General features: G+C 45.0%; 1 protein-coding gene across 1 annotated transcript; it reads right to left on the reverse strand.

The window, feature by feature from the left end:
• Nucleotides 1-21,867: 21,867 nt before the first annotated feature.
• On the reverse strand, nt 21,868-22,782 carry LOC138766545 (olfactory receptor 6C1-like). Its single transcript, XM_069944135.1, has one exon. The coding sequence runs from the start codon at nt 22,780-22,782 to the stop codon at nt 21,868-21,870; it is 915 nt and encodes a 304-aa protein (XP_069800236.1).

Genomic DNA, 22,782 nt, shown 5'->3' on the forward strand with positions numbered 1-22,782 from the left:
ACTCTAAGGTCTCGTCAGGCAATGTATCACAACATCCACAGTCACATGTCCACTATTGGCCAATAGAAGATGTAATATATGGAAGGTCCTTAAAGGACAACTCCGGCTGGACGGGAAAAAAAAAAAAAAACACAAGACACACACACAGATCATACTCACCATCCTTTCGGTGACGATCGGCACTTGAATCCCCCGCTGCCCGCGACTCCGTCACCTCCGGCCCCGATCTTCAGAACTGCCTCACTTCCGGGTCTGTGTAAAGTTAAGTGGCTTCCAGCAAGCTCAGCCAATCAGGGCTGAGCAAGCTGGGAGCCATGTGATGCAGTCCAGCCAATGAAAAGGCTGCTGGTGCGCAAGTGCACCAGCAGCCTTTTCATGTCCCATTCACTTCAGCAGAAGACGCCGAAGAGGATGAAGACCAGGCCCGCCCCAGGCTGTGATTGTCGTCACAAAATGGTGCCTAGAGAAGAGGATGGGGTCGACAGTAATCGGGTATGTATACTTTATTTAACTTCGCTAGAGCGACTTGGGTCCCTTTAAGAGCAACGTAGGTCCCTTTAAGAGCGATCTGGGTCCCCTTAAGAGCGACCTGGGTTCCTTTAAGAGCGACTGGGGTCCCTTTAAGTGCGACCCGATCCCTTTAAGAGCGACCTGGGTCCCTTTAGGAGCGACTTGTGTCCCTTTAAGAGCGACTTGGGTCCCTTTAAAGGGGTAGTGTGGCGGTAAACAATTATTCACAGAATAACACACATTACAAAGTTATACAACTTTGTATTGTATGTTATGTCTGTGAATCGCCCCCTAACCGTGTCCCACCACCCACGCACTTGTACCCGGAAGTGGGGTGCATTATACATTACCTGATCCGTGTCGCACCCGTCCGCCATCTCGTGCCAAGATGTCATCTTCGGGAGGCTGGCCGAATTGCTCCGACCGTCCCTGATGCCGCCCCCCCCCCCAGTTATGAGTAATGTGTGTTATTCTGTGAATAATTGTTTACCGCCGCACTACCATTTTAAGAGCGACTTGGGTCCCTTTAAGAGCGACCTGGGTCCCCTTAAGAGCGACCTGGGTTTCTTTAAGAGCGACTTGGGTCCCTTTAAGAGCGACCTGGGTCCCCTTAAGAGCGACCCGGGTCCCTTTAAGAGAAACTTGAGTCCCTTTAACCCCTTGCCTCTAAAGCCTGTTTTGGCCTTAATGACCAGGCTCATTTTTCAAAATCTGACCTGTCTCACTTTATGCTCTTATAGCTCAGTGATGCTTTAACGTATGCTAGCGATTCTGAGATTGTTTTTTCGTCACATATGGCACTTTATATTAGTGGCAAAATTTGGTCACTACTTTGTGTGTTTTTTGTGAAAAACATCAAAATATCATGAAAAATTTGAAAATTTAGCATTTTATGAACTAAGTCATCGCACATAAATTAGTTATTAAAACACATTACCAATATGTCCTCTTTATTCTGGCATAATTTGGGAAACAAATTTTTCCAATAATATGTTTGTTTAGTTTAAAATTTCTAAATTTCACAAGGTAAAAGAAAAAAAAATTACCCCAAAATTTGTAACGCAGGTTCTCCTGAGTACAACGGTACCCCATATGTGGCCATAAACCACTGTATGGGCACACAGGAGGGCTCAGAAGGAAGGGAGCGCCAATTAGCATTTTCAGTTCAGATTTTGCTGTAGAACTTTCTGAGTGCTAGGTGCGTTTGCAGAGCCCCTGTAGTGTCCGCAGAAGAGAACCCCCCCAAAGGTCCCCCCATTTTGGAAAGTACACCCCTCAAAGAATTCATCTAGAATTCATCAAGTATATGGGGAAGAGCGGGTGACTGGGGGACGGGGATGACTGGGGGGGTGGGGGGCGCTTGGGGGGCGACACTGTAACACTTTTTATCCCCTGTCACCAATGATGTTAAAGGGACCCAAGTCGCTTTAAAAGGGAGCCCGGTCGATCTTCAAGGGACGGGACCCAAGTCGCTCTTAAAGGGACGGGACCCATGTCGCTCTTAAAGGGACCCAAGTCGCTCCTAAAGGGACCCATTTCGCTCTTTAAGGGACCCAGGTCGCTCTTAAAGGGACGGGACTCAGGTCACTCTTAAAGGGACAGGACCCAAGTCGCTCTTAAAGGGACGGGACCCAAGTCACTCTTAAAGGGACGGGACCCAAGTCGCTCTTAAAGGGACAGGACCCAAGTCGCTCATAAAGGGGCGGGACCCATGACGCTCTTAAAGGGACCCAACTTGCTCTTAAAAGGGACCCAGGTGGCTCTTAAAGGGACGGGACCAAGGTGGCTCTTAAAGGGACGGAACTCAAGTCACTCTTAAAGGGACGGGGCCCATGTCGCTTTTAAAAGCACCCAAGTCGCTCTTAAAGGGACCCAGGTCGCTCTTAAAGGGAAAAAAAGGGAACTTTTGCCAGCACATCTATGACTCTGTTCACACTGCAGGTTGCACGCTGCTTTTGGCTTAAATACAGACAAAAAACAGAAGGTGCAACAGCAACCCACAGACGCAAAGGCTTACCGTATATACTCCTCCCAGTGTACACACAGTAAACACCTGCTCTGTCGATATTAAAAATTAAAATATATATATATATATTTTTTTTAACCCTTAGAGGACCCGGCCAATTTAAATTTTTGCATTTTCGTTTTTTCCTCCTTGTGTTTAAAAAGCCATAGCACTTCCATTTTTTCACCTAGAAACCCACATGACCCCTTATTTCTTGCGTCACTAATTGTACTTTGCAATGACAGGCTGAATTTTTTGCATAAAGTACACTGCGAAACCCGAAAAAAATTCAAAGTGTGGTGAAATTGAAAAAAAAAAAACGCATTTATTTTATTTGGGGGGTTTGTGTTTTTACGCCGTTCGCCCTGGGGTAAAACTGACTTGTGCATGTTCCTCAAGTCGTTACGATTAGAACAATATGTAACATGTATAACTTTTATTGTATCTGATGGCCTGTAAAAAATTCAAACCATTGTTAACAAATATATGTCACTTAAAATCGCTCCATTCCCAGGGTTATAGCGCTTTTATCCTTTGGTCTATGGGGCTGTATGAGGTGTCATTTTTTGCGCCATGATGTGATCTTTCTATCCGTACCTTGATTGCGCGTATGCGACTTTTTGATTGCTTTTTATTACAATTTTTCTGGATTTGATGCAACCAAAAATGCGCAATTTTGCACTTTGGGATTTTTTTGCGCTTACGCCATTTACCGTACGAGATCAGGAATGTGATTAATTAATAGTTCGGGCGATTACGCACGCGGCGATAGCAAACATGTCTATTTATTTATTTATTTGTTTATTTTTATTTATAACCTGGGAAAAGGGGGATGATTCCGACTTTTATTAGGGGAGGGGGCTTTTTACTATAAACAACACTTTTATTTTTACTTTTACACTTATACTAGAAGCCCCTCTGGGCACCAGGGAAGTGCTGCAGCCGGTAATCGGAGGCAGCTGTCATCTTTGACAGCTGCCTCCGATTACCTGATTAGCGGGCACGGCGATCGGAGCGTGCCCGCTAATAGCCGCGATCCCGGGCTACATGTGGCACCCAGGATTGCGGCGGTTCAGAGCGTGGCCGCCGCGCAGCCCCGCTCTGAACGCGGGGAGGCGGCCCTGGACGTACGGGTACGTCCAGGGTCGCCTAAGTTAAAAAGTGAGGATCTGAGCAAACTATTTGATCAACAGAGTGTACCATGTCACCAACGTTAAGGCGTCCTCGAGACATGGTCCCTACTCTAGCATTTTCACACTAGCAATGGCCTCTCCTGGGCTGAATAAGCCTACAACTGGGCAGATAGGAGCCAAATGATCTCTTTTATAGCAGCCTTGGGACGTGGGTGGAGTGCAAGCCAACAGGAGGTAGCCACACACCCCATATTCAACAGAAAAAAAAGGGAAATTTTGGCAGCACATCTATGACTCTGTTCACACTGCAGGTTGCACGCTGCTTGTAGCTCAAATACAGACAAAAAACAGAAGGTGCAACAGCAACCCAACAGCAACTCCTCCCAGTGTACACAGGGTAAAAGCCTCAAGCAGCGTGCAACCTGCAGTGTGAACAGAGTCATAGATGTGCTGCCAAAATTTCCCTTTTTTTTCTGTTGAATATGGGGGTGTGTGGCTATCTCCTGTTGGCCTGCACTCCACCCATGTCCCAAGGGTGCTATAAAAGAGATCATTTGGCTCCTATCTGCCCAGTTGTAGGCTTATTCAGTCCAGGAGAGGCCATTGCTAGTGTGAAAATGCTAGAGTAGGGACCATGTCTCGAGGACGCCTTAACGTTGGTGACATGGTACACTCTATTTGATCTAATACTTTGCTAAGATCCTCACTTTAAAAAAAATATATATATATTTTAATTTTTAATATCTACAGAGCAGGTGTTTACCGTGTGTACACTGGGAGGAGTGTATATGGTAAGCCCTTGGACATGTGGGTTGCTGTTGCACCTTCTGTTTTTTGTCCGCTCTTAAAGGGACCCAGGTCGCTCTTAAAGGGACGGGACTCAGGTCTCTCTTAAAGGGACAGGACCCAAGTCACTCTTAAAGGGACGGGACCCAAGTCACTCTTAAAGAGACGGGACCCAAGTCGCTCATAAAGGGAATAGACCCATGACGCTCTTAAAGGGACCCAGGTCGTTCTTAAAGGGACAGGACCTAGGTCGCTCTTAAAGGCACGGGACCCAAATCGCTCTTAAAGGGACGGGACCCATGACGCTGTTAAAGGCACCCAAGTCGGTCTTAAAGGGACCCAGGTCGCTGTTAAAGGGACCCAGGTCGCTCTTAAAGGGAAGGGACCCATGTCGCTGTTAAAGGGACCCAAGTGGCTCTTAAAGGGACCCAGGTCGCTCTTAAAAGGGACGGGACCCAAGTTGCTCTTAAAGGGACGGGACCCAATTCGCTTTTAAAGGGACCCATGTTGCTCTTAAAGGGACGGGACCCATGTCGCTCTTAAAGGGACAGGACCCAAGTTGCTCTTAAAGGGACCCATGTCGCTCTTAATGGGACGGGACCCATGTCGCTCTTAAAGGGACGGGACCCATGTCGCTCTTAAAGGGACGGGACCCATGTCGCTCTTAAAGTGATGGCACCCAGGGTTAAAGTTTCTCTTAAAGGGAAGTCACTGTTTAAGAGGCGCTCTTTTCAAGCACTATATATTCTCCTGGAAATGCAAATCTAGTTCCAAAGTATTGTCCAAAAGTTAACCATACCCTTCAACCTTAAAGTAGGCCAGGGATTCCTAATAACGGCTGAAAACACAGAACAACTGAAAACACAGATCCACTGGCTATGATCCTGTGATAATGGCTAGTAACAGGGAACAATGGGTAAATGCTGTATACATACTGTATAAACCTTCTTCAACACCCAATGTACCAAATGTGGAGCGATTGCCCGTCCAGCCATTCAGTGACTGGGGTGGTGTCCCTCCCCAGTCACTGATTGGCTGAATGGGCAATCACTCAGTCGGGTACATGATGTTGCAGTTGGAAGAGCTGCAAGACACCAGCGGCTGTCAACGGGACCTGTGAGCAACGCTATAGAGCACAAAGATAGGTAAGTTTACTTTGTTTATTATTATCTTGCAGCCCCTGGCTTCCTGACTTTTTTTGAATTTGGTGGGACTTTAACCTCCTTTTACCTCTCCCTGGAGAACTGTAGACATTAGCAGATCACTGAAGTACAATTACTCATTTTAGGCCAGTAATCCACAGTCTGTCCACAGCTCTCCAGGGTGAAGTTAATCCAGTTTGTCAGGTTACAGGTGGCCTGTTCTAAAATCATGTCTAGCAGCAGCATAAATGTTTTCGACAATGACATGTATTGTGATGCCATATACCGTGTTAGAACAGGCCTCCTGGCATAACCTGACAAGTAAATGACTGGGTTAACTTCATCCAGGAGAACTGTGGACAGCAGTGGATCACAGGTGTACAATGACAGGTGCAAGTATGTTGTCAAACATTTGATAGGAGATTGGTGAGGGCATCTTTATGTTTTTTGTCATTTTATTTTTTTATGGGATCGCTGGAGTTCACCTTTAAATTTGCCAGTCACCTGTCAGTTTACTTCAGGTTCAAAAAACAGGTCTGACAACACAATATGTGTCGTTGTCAATGACCGTTATTCTTCTGCTAGACACGGTTTTAGAACAGGGCACCTGATTAAACATGACAGGCACTTTACAAGATTAACTTCATACAGGAGAGTGTTGGACAGTGTGTACTAACAAACAAAGTGACAGGACAGAAGTAATTTCACAGATACACAGCTTACCATAAAATAGGGTGATACACTTTTGTGTAGGTTAGGGTTGTTGATTCTTCTTTCTTTTATGGCACTTCAATCACAGTTGTATTTACAGGCAGGTCGCTGTGTGGAGATATTACTTTATTGAGCTGTGTATAGTGCATCAACCAAATCGACAGCACTGATGCACTGACGGTCTCTTCTGGTCAGCTTCTTTCTGGAATGATGACATCACAGACATGCTATGACATTATAAATATGTTTGTTATGTTAAGCACAATCCAAATGTTTACAAAATGAAATATTAAGTACATTTAGTATATTTTATCTTATGTATGTTTTCTTAATAACTGTTATACTACATTCACGTGTTCCATAGATACGGCCCATGCACCAAGTGTATGCTAAGGACAAAACCTCTGAACTCCTAGCATCATCATTCAGTGCCATGTAAGTATAGTAGTGCAGATATTTAACTGTTTCAGAGCTTATGGCATCATAATGAATGAGGTTCAGTCTGTAGCAAACAGTCCGTGCATGGAACATATCTATGGAACGTGTAAATGTAACCGCAAGGAGGTTTTTCACCGAAAAACTATTGCCAGCCTATCTACAATATAGGTAGTCAGGTAGGGTGCCCAGTGCTGTTTGGTACCAACTGTTTCTGGACTCCTTCTCAGTGTAGTAAGGGCACCAAACAGCTGATCAATGGGGAAACCGGTTGTCAGCACCCTGCCGATCAACTATTGATAACCTATCCACTGGATAGCCTATAAATGATTTTTTTCCGTAGAAAATCTCTTTACAAGGGTACGCGAGCAAAATTCTTTTTATTTTAAATCAACTGGTGTCAGAAAGTTATATAGATTTGTCATTTACTTCTATTTGAAAATCTCAATTCTTCCAGTACTTGTGGTGCATTCTCTCCATTCTGGCACAGTGCTCTCTGCTGCCACCTCTGCTTTCCCCCCAGATTGCATCCCCCGGCCCGGCCGATCGCCGCACTAACATCCCCCCCATCGCCCGCCCGCCAGCCTGCAGCGCCGAGCTGCGAGCTGACGGGCGGGCGATGGGGGGTGGTTAGTGCGTCAATCGGGGTGGGGGGCGGCCGGGGGTTTGGTGGCGCGATCGGGGGGGGTGCTGCGGCCGGCCAGCCGGGGGTTAGTGTTGTGATCGGCCAGGCCAGAGGATGCAATCTGGGGGGGCCGGGGGCTGCTGGGCTGCCGGCGGCAGAGGAAGAGTTAAAGAGGCCAGGAAAGATACACGCAGCGGATCTGCTGCGTGTATGGGACCCATTCAAGTGCACAGTACTGGATCCGCAGCGGATTTCGCTGCTAACTCGCTGCGTAAAATCCACTGTGGATCCGGTACATGTGAAGGCACCCTTAGGCTAAATTTTCCTTATGCTTTGCCTGTAGATTTAACATATTCAATTACCCTTCAATGCTATAGAAGTCTTATACTTATTCACCAGGCTCATACTGATATACATTTGCTACACATATGCTCATACATGTGCTACACAGTTATTGTACCCCATTCTATTTACTCACATAGAGACACCCTCACCATGATAGGGAAGACACTAACATAGAGCATCTATAATGGGTCAGATCTTTTCATGTATTATATGATCAGTCATTCACTTTAATACCTGATTTGTAAAACCCCGATTCCCCTGTAGTGGATGCAGTGGCGAGTTATATCTACCTCTGCTGATCACATCTGATCGCTGGCCCAGCTACAGTCCTATAAGGGACAATGATACAAATACTAATCATAAAGAACATACAGGATAAGGCTATGTTCACAGAACGTATGAGACCGGTCGTTCCGTGACCCATGCGGGGCACGGAACGGCCGATTGCTGAAAAGAATTAGCCCCGCAGAGTTTGGATGTAGACGCGCCCGCATCAGAACTCCCCACAGCACACTATGGGGCAAGCGTCTGGAGACTCTCCACTGTGTGCACTGACATGGTTTTCTGCGGCCGCTATTCAATGAATAGAGGCATAGATCTATGTAGATGAGGATCAGCTCACCCGATGGAGATTGTTGTGCGGCTCCAAGTGGATGAAAGAGGTGGATGGGGTGAACGAGTCCTGGCGTGTGCTAGACGCTGGATTCAAGGAATAGTAGATGAGTTGCGAGTAGGTCAGCACTCCCTGAACATAAGGATGAGGTTAAAACATAACTTTTAATTTATGAAAATACATTAAACGCGTTTCGCGCTACCGTGCTTAATCATGGTCACATACAAGACTAAAGGAACTGTTAAGATTAAAAGCTATTGTGGACCTATCCACACTCCATACGTCATGGCATGCAAATTGGTTAATTAAGACAGACAAGTGTGAAATTCGCGTCACTGCATGCTAGTATGGCTGGTGGACAACAAATACAAGTAGTGTAATATCAAAACATATAAATGGATTAAATAAATAGATTGGATATGATGAATAGTAAACAAATAAACAAATGAACATAAGTTGCGAGGCTAATTGCACATAAACAAAGTATACCGCAAGACGTGAATGAAACCTAGTTCACATTAGAGTCACATGAAATTATCTGTAATGAAAAAGCAGCAAGACCATGTGGTATTCTAGTGTTTAACGTAAAAATGAATTCTGCTTCTTTTTGTAAGAGTTTTTTCCTCCAATCACCCCCACGTTGTGGCTTATATACTTCCTTGATGCCGTAGCAGGCTAAGGAGGATGTGTTTCCGCCATGTTGTTCAATGAAATGTTTTGCAGCTCCTGATGACCATGGAGGAGTGCAAGTTGAGATCCAGGAATGCTATAGAGTCACTTTGTACGTTTGCTGTGAATAGGAGGTCGTTGCTGTTGTTGTTAATGTATTCCAAGAAGTTTTTGATGTTTTCCCTGCTGCCCTGCCATACTATCAGAACATCATCTATAAAACGGCCAAACCATTTTATATTGGTGATGAAAGGGTTCCGAGGGCTAAAGATGTAACATTCCTCCGGCCTCTACGTTGCGTGGTGGGAGGAATGTTACATCTTTAGCCCTCGGAACCCTTTCATCACCAATATAAAATGGTTTGGCCGTTTTATAGATGATGTTCTGATAGTATGGCAGGGCAGCAGGGAAAACATCAAAAACTTCTTGGAATACATTAACAACAACAGCAACGACCTCCTATTCACAGCAAACGTACAAAGTGACTCTATAGCATTCCTGGATCTCAACTTGCACTCCTCCATGGTCATCAGGAGCTGCAAAACATTTCATTGAACAACATGGCGGAAACACATCCTCCTTAGCCTACTACGGCATCAAGGAAGTATATCAGCCACAACGTGGGGGTGATTGGAGGAAAAAACTCCTCCATGGAAACTGGTCAGATAACAAGCTCACTATACAGGAAGCCCACTGCAGGCAATAGGATTTTACATGCCAGCAGCAACCATCCACACCACACCATCAGATCTATTCCTGTTGGAGAATTAACTCGGACAAAACGCTCTTGCTCAAATCCAGAAGAATACAAAAAACAATGCAATCTGGTGTCCACACGTCTTAAACAAAGGGGCTACAAAACATCTAGAATAAACAGAGCCATAAACATAACAAAGTATAAGGACAGATCAACACTACTACAAGAAAAAGAATAAACAACGTAGAGGTTGGTCTTTGAGAGATTTACTATCCCCGAGCATGTTACAAGATGGAGTTCAGACTAGCAAACACAGCACCGCAGAAAACTATAAGTGCGGCACAAACAGATGTGTGGATTGGTCCACAATAGCTTTTAATCTTAACAGTTTCTTTAGTCTTGTATGTGACCATGATTAAGCGCGGCAGAGCGAAACGCGTTGGTTTTAATGTATTTTCATAAATTAAAAGTTATGTTTTAACCTCATTCTTATGTTCGGGGGGAGTGCTGACCTACTCGCAACTCATCTACTATTCCTATTCAATGAATAGCAGCCGCAGAAAACTGACATGTCAGTTGTTTGCGGCACCGCTAGGGGTCCCGGCCGGAGCGTATACTATGCTATGGGATCCCATACACGGCAAAGTAACGTATCTTTCTGTAATAACAAAATTATACATTGTCTTAACATAGCCTAAGGCTATGTTCACACAACAGTTTTTCCGTTCCGTTTAAATGACGTCCGTTATTTCGCTGTTTGGCTGCCCGTCAGTGCAATGACGGCTGCTGGTACATTATTCTGGTTCAGGTGGACTGATTGGCCTTTGGTTGTGTCTTTAATTGAAAAGTGCATTAAATTTAATAGTAAAAACTGTCAAAGGGCCGTGAAAAAATAAAAACTGTGTGTAAACAATTAAAAAGTATTGATCCGTTGTTTGCAAAAGACGTCCGGAAATAATTGTCATGATCGTTATTTTGACATCCGAACAGACAACGTCGATCATTTTATACTCTGAACATTGGACGTCCGTCATTCCATTAACTTCAATGCATTGCTTTGAAATCTATTAGATCGCAGAAATAACGGACGTCTTTTTAAATAGAAAAAGTGGACGCCTTTTCTCTTTTTTGACGTTTTGTCAACGTAGCCTAAATACCGTATGCAATACAAAGAAAAAATCCACATCCGGTTACTCTATGGGCAATCTGAAGAGACGTCTACAGGACCAAAAGATGCCATCACTTACCTTATACAATATACAGGACATATACAAGACCATGCACACAAGTCACGCCATATAACAGAAGTGGAAGGAGCTTCTCTGTCACACACAGGACACCAACACTTATACATGGAGCTCAGCTCTGGGATTAATTCTTCAGGGATATGAACAGAAATTAGAGCACCTAATAACATGTGTATACAATGGAGAATACTCAATTCTGTTCACAATATGTTTAATTTACAAAACTTTGACAATGCATTCAGATGTAGCCTTAACCCTTAAAGGGGAACAATTGGCCGGTTAGACATTTCTAACCTGCTGATAGCCCCCTATTGTGCATGGGTCGCCGAGGAGGAAGGTATGTCTCTGATCTTCCTCCTCCATGCCTTTCCTGAGCTGTTAGCAGTGTAATCCTCAGTCCGATGCACCGTTAGGAGCATTATCCTTTACCCAGAGCGTTGATCAGCTCCTGGCCGACCCGCTGCTTCTAATGATGATTAATGGAGAGGGCCGGATCGGTGCTATGGGGGCAGGGCAGTGCTCCTAATGACTCCGAGGAAGAAGGTAAGAGACATACCTTCCTCCTCGGCGCCCCCTGCCCACTAACTTGCCCATTCGTCTAACTTTTAAAGAGGTCCCATCGCCACCCCTGTTCTACTTTAGCAAATACATGTTATGCCCATAAACTAACAATTCTAGATAATTTTTTCTTAAACCTCTGTAATGTGCCATTATTTTAAAGGCCTTTTGCATGGGGCGATTATTAGAAAGGATCGTTCCTTTTGGCCTATAATCAGCCCATGTAAAAATGTCAGCTATCAACTAAGGTGCTATCAACTATTTGCTGCATCTCCCTTTGTAACCAGGGGATGTGCAGCCGATAGTAATCCATTGAAATGATACTTTTGAAGGCACTGCAAACGACCACCAAATCTTTCTGATCGGCTCTTGCTGGGAGGGTCCTAATACAGGCTGGTATAGTCAGCTCTGATTGGATAGTGACAGACAGTGTAGTGGGGAGTCTGGAACAGACACAAGGGCCTGAAGATCAGAAGGAGCAGAGGGATTTGGGGGAGGATAGAGGAGTCTGAAAGTAGTTAGAAGACTCTGGTGGGGGATTGTGGATTCTGGAGGAGGACAATAGATTCTGAAGGGGGGAACAAAGGTTTCTGGGGAGGGACAAAGAATTTTGCAGGTGGAAAGGGGTCTAAAGGGGAAATAAGAGTCTGAAAGGGACAAAGGGGTCCAAAGGTGAAATAGCAGTCCTAAAGAGACAGTGGAGTCTGGAGGAGGAGTCTAGAGAGGGCAGAAGAGTCTTTTGGGGGCAGATGAGTCTAGAGAAAGACAGAGGAGACTGAAGGAGAAGGAAGGATACTGAAGGTGTACAGGGGAGTCTAGAGGCAGGCAGGGGAGTTTGGATCTAGGGAAAACATTAAGGGATTGGAGGAGTCTGGAGAAGATGTAAGGGCTTAAAGGGGACATCAGAGTCTGGATGAGCATAGGGGTTTAAAGGAGGACAGAGGAGACTGCAGGGGTCAGAGAAGCCTAAAGGAAGACTGAGCAATCTGTAGGGGGACACAGAAGATTGAAAGAGGGGGCAGTGGACACTAAAGGGGGAGGGGGGGCTCTGGAATCTCGAGGAGGGCTAAGGAGTTTGGAGGAGAATTAGGAGTCTGGTGGGGGACAGAGGAGTCTAGACAAGGAATCTGGGGAAAGAAAAAGGAGACTGATGGAGGAGGAGTTTCAATGGTTACAGAGGAGTCGGAAGGGAACATAAAGGTCTGGAGGAAACAAAAGAGGTTGGGGAGGCAGAGGGGTTTGGAGGAGAATAAAGGAGTATGAAGAGAGACAGAGGAGTGTGGAAGGGAACAGAGGAGTCTGGAGGAGGACAGGGGAGACTAAAGAAAGAAAAAGTAGTCGAGGGGGGCTGAGGAATATGAAAGGGATGGACTGGTTTGAAGGGGACATAAGAGCCTAGAGTAAAAGAGAGGAGGCTGAAGGGGAAAGGAAAACCAAGGGTTTGTGTGTGTGTGTGTTGGGGGGGGGGGGGGGGTTAGAACAGTCTAGATGGAGATAGAGGAGTCGGGCAGGGAATTAAGGTTTCTGGAGTGGACAGAGGAGTCTGGAGGGGCATTTAAAAAGTTAGTAGCCAGCACAGAGTGATCACTAAATGCAGCAGAAAGCGATTGGGTATAGAGTAGGCAAGACCCCCAAACCTGCTCCACGCACCTTAACGGTCTTATGAGGTACTGCTACATTGTGGTGGCCTGAACATGACCGGTTTGGCAGTGAGTCAGTAATGATGTGGGTTGGAATTTCTTTGGAGGGCCACACAGCCCTCCATGTGCTTGGCAGAGGTAGCCTGGCTGCCATTGTGTACCGAGATTAGATCCTCAGACCCCGTGTGAGACCATATGCTGGTGCGGTTGGCCCTGGGTTCCTCCTAATACAATGCTAGGCCTCATGTGGCTGGAGTGTGTCAGCAGTTAAGGCAAGAGGAAGGCATTGAAGCTATATATTGGCCCGTCCGTTCTCAAGACCCGAATCCAATTGAGCACATCTGGAACATCATGTCTCGCTCCATCCACCAACATCACGTTACACCACAGACTTTCCACGAGTTGGTGAAAGCTTTAGTCCAGGTCTGGGAGGAAATCCCTAAGGAGACCATCTGCCCTCTCATCAGGAGCATGCCCGGGTGTTGTAGGGAGGTCATACAGACATGTGGAGGCCACACACAATGCTCAGCCTCTTTTTTACTTGTTTAAAGCACATTACATCAAAGTGGGATCAGTCTGGAGTGTGTTTTTCCACTTTAACTGTGAGTGACTCCAAATCCAGGCCTCCAATAAATTTGATTTCCATTGATGATGTCTGTGTGATTTTGTTGTCAGCACATTCAACTTTGTACAGAACAAACTATTCAATGATATTATTTCATTCATTGAGATCTAGGATGTGTTATTTCATTGGTCCCTTCATTTTTTCAAGCAGTTTAGATTAACCCCCACCATTTCAATCTAGAAAACACTTATTTGATTAAATGATTCAAGTCCTGTACATGGTGAGATTTCTTTTTTGCGAATACACAAAAGTAATAACTTTGTTATACAATACTTATCCTATATTTACTCAAAACTCTGCCGACATGTATGTATATCCAGAATTAAAAACAGCATGTTTAAAAGAAAGGAGTCTTTAATTGTCAAGTAGGCTAGTAACCAAGACTATGCCTCAAGAAACAAATTGACTTGTGACTTGGGTGGATTTTCTTTTCCCTGGACCTTGATATGTGAGAGATGAAGCATGATCAAGCCATCTTCAAGACAGAAGTTCAAATTTAACAAATGTTAAGATTTTATTCCGCACAATTTCAGTTGTTGTCGTCGTAGGGCTGATTTTACATCTTTTTATTTTTCAGGCTGTAGATCAGCGGGTTCATCATGGGGACAATGGCCGTGTCAAATTGAGAGAAGATTTTGTTGGAACCCGTGTTGCTTCCAGGAACTGTTACTGTGTATTGCAATATGATGGAAGAATAGTAGAGCACGACCACCGTGATGTGTGAGGAACATGTGTAGGAGGCTTTACGTCTCCCGGCACTGGAGCTCATCCTTAACCTCTTAACAACGCATGACGGGTATACCCGTCATACGGCCGTTAAGGGTAAACAGAAAGGGCTCCCGGCGTGAGCCCTCTCTGCAGGCCGCGGTCCCCGGTTGCTATGTGCAGCCAGGGGCCATGGGGTATTAGCCGGCGCAGCCGATCGCCACGGCCGGCTAATTAACTATTCAAATGCAGCTGTCAAAGCTGACAGCTGCATTTGAAGAGTGTATGTGGCCCCTTTCCCTAGTATCTAGTGGGGGATCTCCCCCCCGCGATGCGATCATGGAAGGGAGATCACTTGTACTGAGCCGGCCGGGGCTCAGCGTCACTCCGACGCTGTTCCCGGCTCGGCAATCTATTCAGATGGTCATTATAATAGAGCACCGATTTGATGGATCATTGCTCTATTATATACACAGGATTGATCTCAATGGAAGATCAGTGCTGTGTATATAGAAGTAAAAGTAAAAAAAAGTGAAAGTAAAAAAAAGTGTTTTTATTAATAAAAAATCCCCTCCCCTAATAAAAGTTTGAATCACCCCCCTTTTCCCATTTTACAAATAAAAATAAATAAATAAATAAACATGTTTGCTATCGCCGCGTGCGTAATCGCCCGAACTATTAATTTATAATATTCCCGATCTTGCATGGTAAACAGCGTAAGCGCAAAAAATCCCAAAGTGCAAAATTGCGCATTTTTGGTCGCATCAAATCCAGAAAAATTGTAATTAAAAGCGATCAAAAAGTCATATATGTGCAATCAAGATACCGATAGAAAAAACACATCATGGCGCAAAAAATGACACCTCACAAAGCTCCATAGACCAAAGGATAAAAGCGCTATAAGCCTGGGAATGGAGCAATTTTAAGGAACATACATTTGTTAACAATGGTTTGAATTTTTTACAGGCCATCCGATACAAGAAAAGTTATACATGTTACATATCATTGTAATCGTAACGACTTGAGGAACATATATATATATATAACAAGTACATTTTTCCATAGGACACACAGGGTACAAACGAAGCCCCCCCAAAGAAAAATAATTGTGTTTTTTTTTTCAATTTCACTGCGCATATAATTTTTTTCTGGTTTTGCAGCATATTTAATGGAAAAATTCAGCCTGTTGTTGCGAAGTACAATTAGTGACGCAAAAAATAAGGGCTCATGTGGGTCTGTAGGTGTAAAAATGCAAGTGCTATGGCCTTTTAAGCACAAGGAGGAAAAAACGAAAACGCAAAAACGAAAGTTAGCCCGGTCCTTAAGGGGTTAAAGGGAACCTGTCACCCCCGATGCTCGGGTGAAGGCCGCCCGACCCCCAACTAGAGCCCCTTATACTTACCCCATCCGTCCAAGTCCCGCTCCTGGAGCAGGTCCCAAGATGGAGATATCCTTGTTGGAAGCCCGGCACACTCGCTGCTGAGGTGAGTCCAACGCCCATAGAGAATAACGGCTCTATTCATTCTCTATGGGCGTCGGACTAAACTCAGTAGCGTGTGCGCCGGGCTTCAGACACGGATTTCTCCGTCCCGGGAGCGGCTCCAGGAGCGGGACTTGGCCTGATGGGGTAAGTATAAGTTGGGGTTCAGGCGGCCTTCACCCTGGCACGGGGGATGACAGGTTCCCTTTAAAATATTATTAACAATCATTTGATCATTGTAATACATTTCCAATATCAGTGATTACCTGCATGAGTTGATAAGGGCCTGGCTCCTGAGCCTACAAGATACTCCTCCTCCTCACCCACACCATAACTGTATGTCATAGGTCGGACAGGGGTTAATCCAAGGCCTTATTCACATGTTACGCAGCCTGTTAGCAATTGCAGGCACCACTACGGATGCGTTCATTTAAATGGCCCGCTCACATTCTCTGTACGTGTTATGGGGCCTGAATCTGTGCTGTAAAAAAAAACAAAAAAGAGCATGTCCCATTACAGACCCGCAATTGCAGCAAGGATCACTATTTTCTATTAAAAAGGTTTGTGCATTGCAGTCAACCTACGGATGTACTTCCATAGGCTGTCCGTAGTCAGTGGCGGTCTTTGGCACCAAGCACCCCAAGCCCCCCAACATCCAGGGGGGCCCCCACGCCCCGCTCTTGTGCTCAAGACCGCTGGATAGGGCCGCTGCTGTAACTATGAGCACTCGTAATGAGCGCTCATAGTTACATGCAGCAGCACTGACAGGGTGGGAGACATTGGCTCTCTTCCTGTCAGTCACTCTTGTGACTCTTTCCCTGCGGTCACAAGTGGCAGCTTTGTCCTTGTGGTGTCGGTGCTGCAGTGACATCACTGGAGCATCGGCGCCAGGACAAGGGGAGTGCGGTCTCTTGTGATCGTAGGGAAAACCCTTCCTGCGGCCACAAGAGTGAAGAGAAGAGGAGACGCCCGGACCCAGGTGAGTATAAGTGTGTGTTTTATTGTGTTATATACTATATGGGAGGGGGAGCACACAGGGGTCTGTTTAACTGGGGGAGCGCACATCGAGGGTCTATATAAATGGGGGGAGCACACAGGGGGGTCTATATAAATGGGGGGAGAACACAGGGGGGGCTATATAACAGGGGGAACACACAGGGGGGCTATAGACTACTGGGGCTTCACAGAGGGGTCTATATACTACTGGGGGCAGCACACAGGGGGTCTATAACTACTTGGGGCAGCAGAATGGGGTCTATATACAACTTGGAGAGCACACAGGAGGTCTATATCCAAGTGGGGGAGCACACAGGGGGGCTATATACTACTGAGGGAGCACACAGGGGGGCTATATACTACTGGGGAGCACACAGGGGGTCTATATACTACTGGGGGAACATACAGGGGGTCTATATACTACTTGTGAGGCACACAGGTGGTCTATATATAACTGGAAGAGCACACAGGGGTCTGTATACTACTGGGGCAGCACACAAGGAGTCTATATACCACTGGGGGAACCACACAGGGGGTTTATATACTACTGGGAGCACACAGCGGTCTATATCCAAGTGGGGGAGCACACAGGAGGTCTATATCCAAGTGGGGGAGCACACAGGGGGGCTAAATACCCCTGAGGGAGCACACAGGGGGCCTATATACTAGTGGGGGAGCACACAGGGGGTATATACAACTGGGGGCAGCACACAGGGGGTCTATATACAACTGGGGCAGCACACAGGAGGTCTATATACTTCTGGGGGAGCACACGGGGGGCTATATATATCTGGGGGAACACACAGGGGTCTATTTACTACTGGGGGAAGCAAACAAGGGGTATATACTGCTGGGGGCAGGACACAAGGGGTATATACTATTGGGGGCAGCACACAAGGATATATTACTGGCGGTAGCACACAAGGGGTATATACTACTGGGGGCAACACACAGCGGTCTATTGTTTTGGAACGCGTGTCGAGGGGGGGGGGCAAACATACCTTCGCTTGGGGCCCCAGAAATGCCAAGACCGCCCCTGTCCGTAGTTACGGGTCCACAGCTAGGGACAGCCTATGCAATGTGTGAATGAGACCCTAGGGTTAAACTTACATCCCTTGACAAAGCCACGCGAAACGCGCATTGGGGTGAGTAGGTGAGTGGGACTTAAGGTAATACATTCATCCTTCTCTATCTATCTAATTTAACATTGTTTGGTGACTTTACCCGGTACATTGTACTTATTAAGCACTGTTTGCACTTTATCCAAGGCTTCTTTGCCTGGTCTAGATTGCTCTTTATTTGTCACCCATTTGATTATTATTCTGTCTGCCATCTTGTGGAGGCTGCCTGTATTACAATAGCTTTTAGGAATTATTTTCATGCATGTGCAATATATGATCTCATGAAATACGTTATATGTCCCCTCACCCCTCTTTGTATTGTATGGTTCTGTTTCACTTCCTCTATCTTTTAATGAATTTTATTAAATATGAACTATTCAAATAAAGATTATAATATTTATTTTTGACTGTCCTGCATTTTTTTTTTGTTTTGATTAAACTTAAAAGGGTTAACAAAGAGTGTAGTTTTTTAAAATTAGAGTTTTTTTTTTTTTTTAGGCTATATTCACACAACATATTAGACCGGCCGTTCCGTGACCGCGGCTGGGTCACGGAACAGCCGGTCTGTGTCCGGATCATCGCGGCCGGTACTTATGTACCGACCGGATGATCTGTCCGGCCGCAGAGCTCTGATGCGGTCGCATCAGCGAGTGCCCGCATCAGAGCTTGCCCCTGCACACTATGGAGCGAGCGGCCAGAGCCGCTCGCTTTATAGTGGGAACTGACAGGGTTTCCGTCGGCCGCAATTCATTGAATTGCGGCCGCAGAAAACTGACATGTCTGTTATTTCCGGCTCCGTACGGGATCCCGGCCGGAGCGCATACGATGTGTATTCGCTCCGGCCTGGATCCCATTGAAAGTAAGGCATTGTTCCACCGTGCCCACAGTACGTCCGTTGTTGCCATCGGGAACAACGGACGTACTTTTACGTACTGTGAACATAGCCTTAAACTGTATGTCCTATTTCCTTACTTGTATATGTGGCTTAGTAGTAGGAAGCATCTGGTATTTCTAAGCAGAGGTCTAGTTTAGCCCACAGAACATTTACCCCTTCTTATCACTCTAGTACCATCTTTGTTTTTCAGGCTGTAGATCAGCGAGTTCCTCATGGGCGTTAAACAGAGAGAAGTTTTTGTTCTTACACTGTTCCTATGTATTGCAAAATGATAGAAGGATAGAAGATCGCAACCATCACGATGTGTCATGAGGCTTTATGCCAACACTGGAGTCTATGTTTTACATAAATAAAATAATAAAAACAGAAGTAATTGTCACGTCAATAAAATAAACACATTCATGTGAGAAATTTGTTCAAAACATTTTTTGGATGTATAATGTGAACTTTTAAGCAACTCTGTACCCACAATCTGCCCTCCCCCTAAAGCCGCTTGTACCTTCTGATAGCTGCTTTTAATCCAAGATCTGTCCTGGGGTCTGTTCAGCAGGTGATGGTCACGGTTATTGTCCTAAGTAACAACTTTTACTCTTGCAGCCCTGTGTCAAATTGACGTGGCCTAGAGTGTCTGTGCCCTAGGCCTGGACTGCCGGTTTTACCATAATGGTAAAACCGACAAGATAACATTATTCTATAGGTCAGTCCGAACACAACCATATGCAGGTTTAAACAGATTCTCTTATGTTATATTTTTTTATTAAATCCTTTTTTTTATTAATCCTTTTTTAATTAATTATTAATAAAATGTCCCTATTTTGATTCTTATAACGGTTTTAGTTTAGTTCATTGTGAATTCTGTATTTTCAAGGACTATGTTGGTGCACTCAATGGTGTCAACACCCGAAGACCATTACAAGTATGGAGTGATGCTCAACACCACCCCTTCTTGCACCACTTATTTAGATGACATGAGATAAACCCTAGCAAAGTCATCTTATCTATATTTTCAGTCTAGAAGGGTTGTCATCTCTTCATTGGGCTGTTAATTTGCCATATGTACCTGGTCCTTCTGAGAGATACAATTTCTGTAGACCCTCTCCACTCTAAATTTTAGTTGGGGTGACCTGGGCAGATTAGTAGGTATACCAGGAGATTAGTCGGTCAAGACCTTGCGATAGATTCCCTATAACTGTTCTCTATATGCTCCAACCTGAAATTGACCAGATGACACACCAAGAACCTCCTCCATCTTTACTCACAGAATGTTGCACAGTTCTATGGATTGCACTAATCTGGCATATAGCAGGGTAGATAATCTGCTGGGTCTATTTTCCCCATAATAGTGCTGGAAGCTTTCCAAATACCACAAATCTTGTTTTCATGGGGTTACTCAATTTGGGACTATGAGATGTTGCAAACCATTTCTTCTGAACCAAGATTTCATTAAGGAACTGTAAAATCTTTTCTTGGTCTTTTTGTGTCCTTCACCTGGAGACGATAATAGACTGGAAATGCTCCCAGAGAGAACCCCAAATTCAGGGCCAAAATACAGGGAAGGTACAAGGATCATGGGCGCCACCATGCGAACCTAATGGGTCCTCAACCACCCACCTTCCCTTCACAAGTCATTATTATCTGTGCCTCCTATATTTATTTATTTATATATCTACTAGAGATGAGCGAACCAAGCCACCCAAACTCAGATTCGTCCCGAAGTTTGCAAAAAGTTTAGTTCGCTACAGAACTGAACTTTCTGCAAAGTTCGGAGGGGTATAGGTAGATGGCGCTGCTCATGTAAAAAAAAAAATAAAAAACATATTCTCTCCTGCCCCTGCTCCCTGGTGCCTCCTGGTGGTTCTCTGGTCTCATCCTGGCATCTTCTGTGGTGAAGGCCTGCTCAGCCATTCACAGGCTTACTAGGGCAGGGCAGCACTGTAGCCTGTGTTTATCTGAGCGGGCAGTCACTCCTGAGACAAGAGTGACAGCTTGCTCAACCAGTCACAGGCCGTAGTGCTGTCTCACTCCTGTCACCCTATGATTGGCTGGACGGGCTGTCACTCCTGAGGCAAGAGTGACAGCCTGTTCAGCCAATTACAGGCAGTGGTGCTGTCCCATCCTAATCAGCCTGTGATTGGCAGAGAGGGTCTTCACCGTAGAGGACACCGGGTTGGGACCAGAGAAGAAGGACCCCAAGGGAGCACACACATGTAAGTATTAGGAACGGCCTTCAGAAACCGCATTTAGGTTGGGTTTACACTATGGAATCTGCACGGATACGTTTTGGCGGATTCCATCGCTTGTACCTGTTCATGGTGGCGCACATATCTGCCAGCTCCATATACACCATTCTATGGCTGGGCGGATTCCGTCAATTCATGTCAATTCTTTCGGCGGAAGGCGGAATTAGCCTGGTCATAGAATGGTGTCTATAACTGCGAGGATTCCGTAGTGTGAAACCACCCTAAAACTGCTAAAAACCTGCAGGCATTAAGCTGGTTTAATTCAGTTTGTTAAAGTTTGTTTTGGCGCGAACCCAAACTTTATATTAAAGTTTCTGCTAAACCGAACTTTTGAAAGATTTGCTCATCTTTAATATCTAAATTCAGTGACCACTTATTACCTATGAACCTATACTCAGAAGAGAAGGAATAGTACAGAATTTATAATAACCCAAAAATTTTACAGTTTTCTATGGGCTTTTATATTTACTTAATATGCACCTGTTGCCCCACTATCCTAATCCGCTCATAAACATCACTGACACAAACTAACTTTCACACAATATGAAACGTAAATGTTACGTTAATAGAAGGAGGGCATCCATGAAGGGGTTGTCCATGCTGGAAATCTCTGTTTGTTGCAGAATGTATTGCTACTGGGACACGGAGACACTTTAATAGAACTTATGATCCTCAAAAGATTTTAACATCTAAACTCTTTTCTTCAAAGCTCTTTTCACATCTTTATTCTTAAGACTGTAGATCACTGGATTGAGCAAAGGAACAGCGGCCGTGTTAAATAACGCAAAAAGTTTTTTTGACTCCAAAGTGCTACTTACATTCGGGGTCAGATATTGGCCAAAAAGTGTTGTGTACAGTAATATGACTACCGTGAGGTGTGAGGAACATGTGTAGAAGGTCTTGAGTCTTCCAGAGGTGGTCCGTATCCTTAGTATGGCATGTATTATAAATATGTAAGACACAAAGGTTAGGAGAAATGGGGTCAGGATTATGGGGAAAATTCCCTCTATAAAGAAGAGCATTTCCACAAAAGTGGTGTCATCACAAGAAATTCTTATCATAGGGATTATGTCACAGAAGAAGTGGTTGATCTCATTAGAGAAATAGCAAGTAAAGTTATATACAATCCAAAAAGGAGGAAATACTTGCAGAAATCCTAAAATCCAACAGGCAGCAGCCAATATTACACACGTTCTAGTATTCATAAGCAGAGGGTATTGTAAAGGCTTACAGATGGCCACATACCGGTCATAACTCATGGCGGTCAATATCGAGAGCTCAAGACCTTCCAATGATCCAAACATGTACATCTGCATCATGCAAGCAAGAAAGGAAACCCTATTATCTTGAGAGATGAAGATTATAAGGATCTTGTGCAAGGAAACTGTAGAAAAACAAATGTCTAGTATGGACAAGTTACCCAAGAAGAAATACATGGGAGTGTGGAGACGAGGGTCCCTACAAGCAATGAGAATGGTCAAGTTACCAGATATGGTGGTGAGATAAATCAGGAGAACCAGAAGGAAGATCAGAAGCTGCAAGTAGGGGTCATCCGATATCCCCTTAATGATGAAATATCTGACTGATGTCTGGTTTCTTTGCAT

This window comes from Dendropsophus ebraccatus, chromosome 10 (genome assembly GCF_027789765.1).
Source record: "Dendropsophus ebraccatus isolate aDenEbr1 chromosome 10, aDenEbr1.pat, whole genome shotgun sequence".
Classification (NCBI taxonomy): Eukaryota; Metazoa; Chordata; class Amphibia; order Anura; family Hylidae; genus Dendropsophus; species Dendropsophus ebraccatus.

Coding starts and splice junctions, on each gene's coding strand:
- LOC138766545 (XM_069944135.1), bottom strand. CDS start 22,782: ATGCAAAGAAACCAGACATCAGTCAGATATTTCATCATTAAGGGGATA.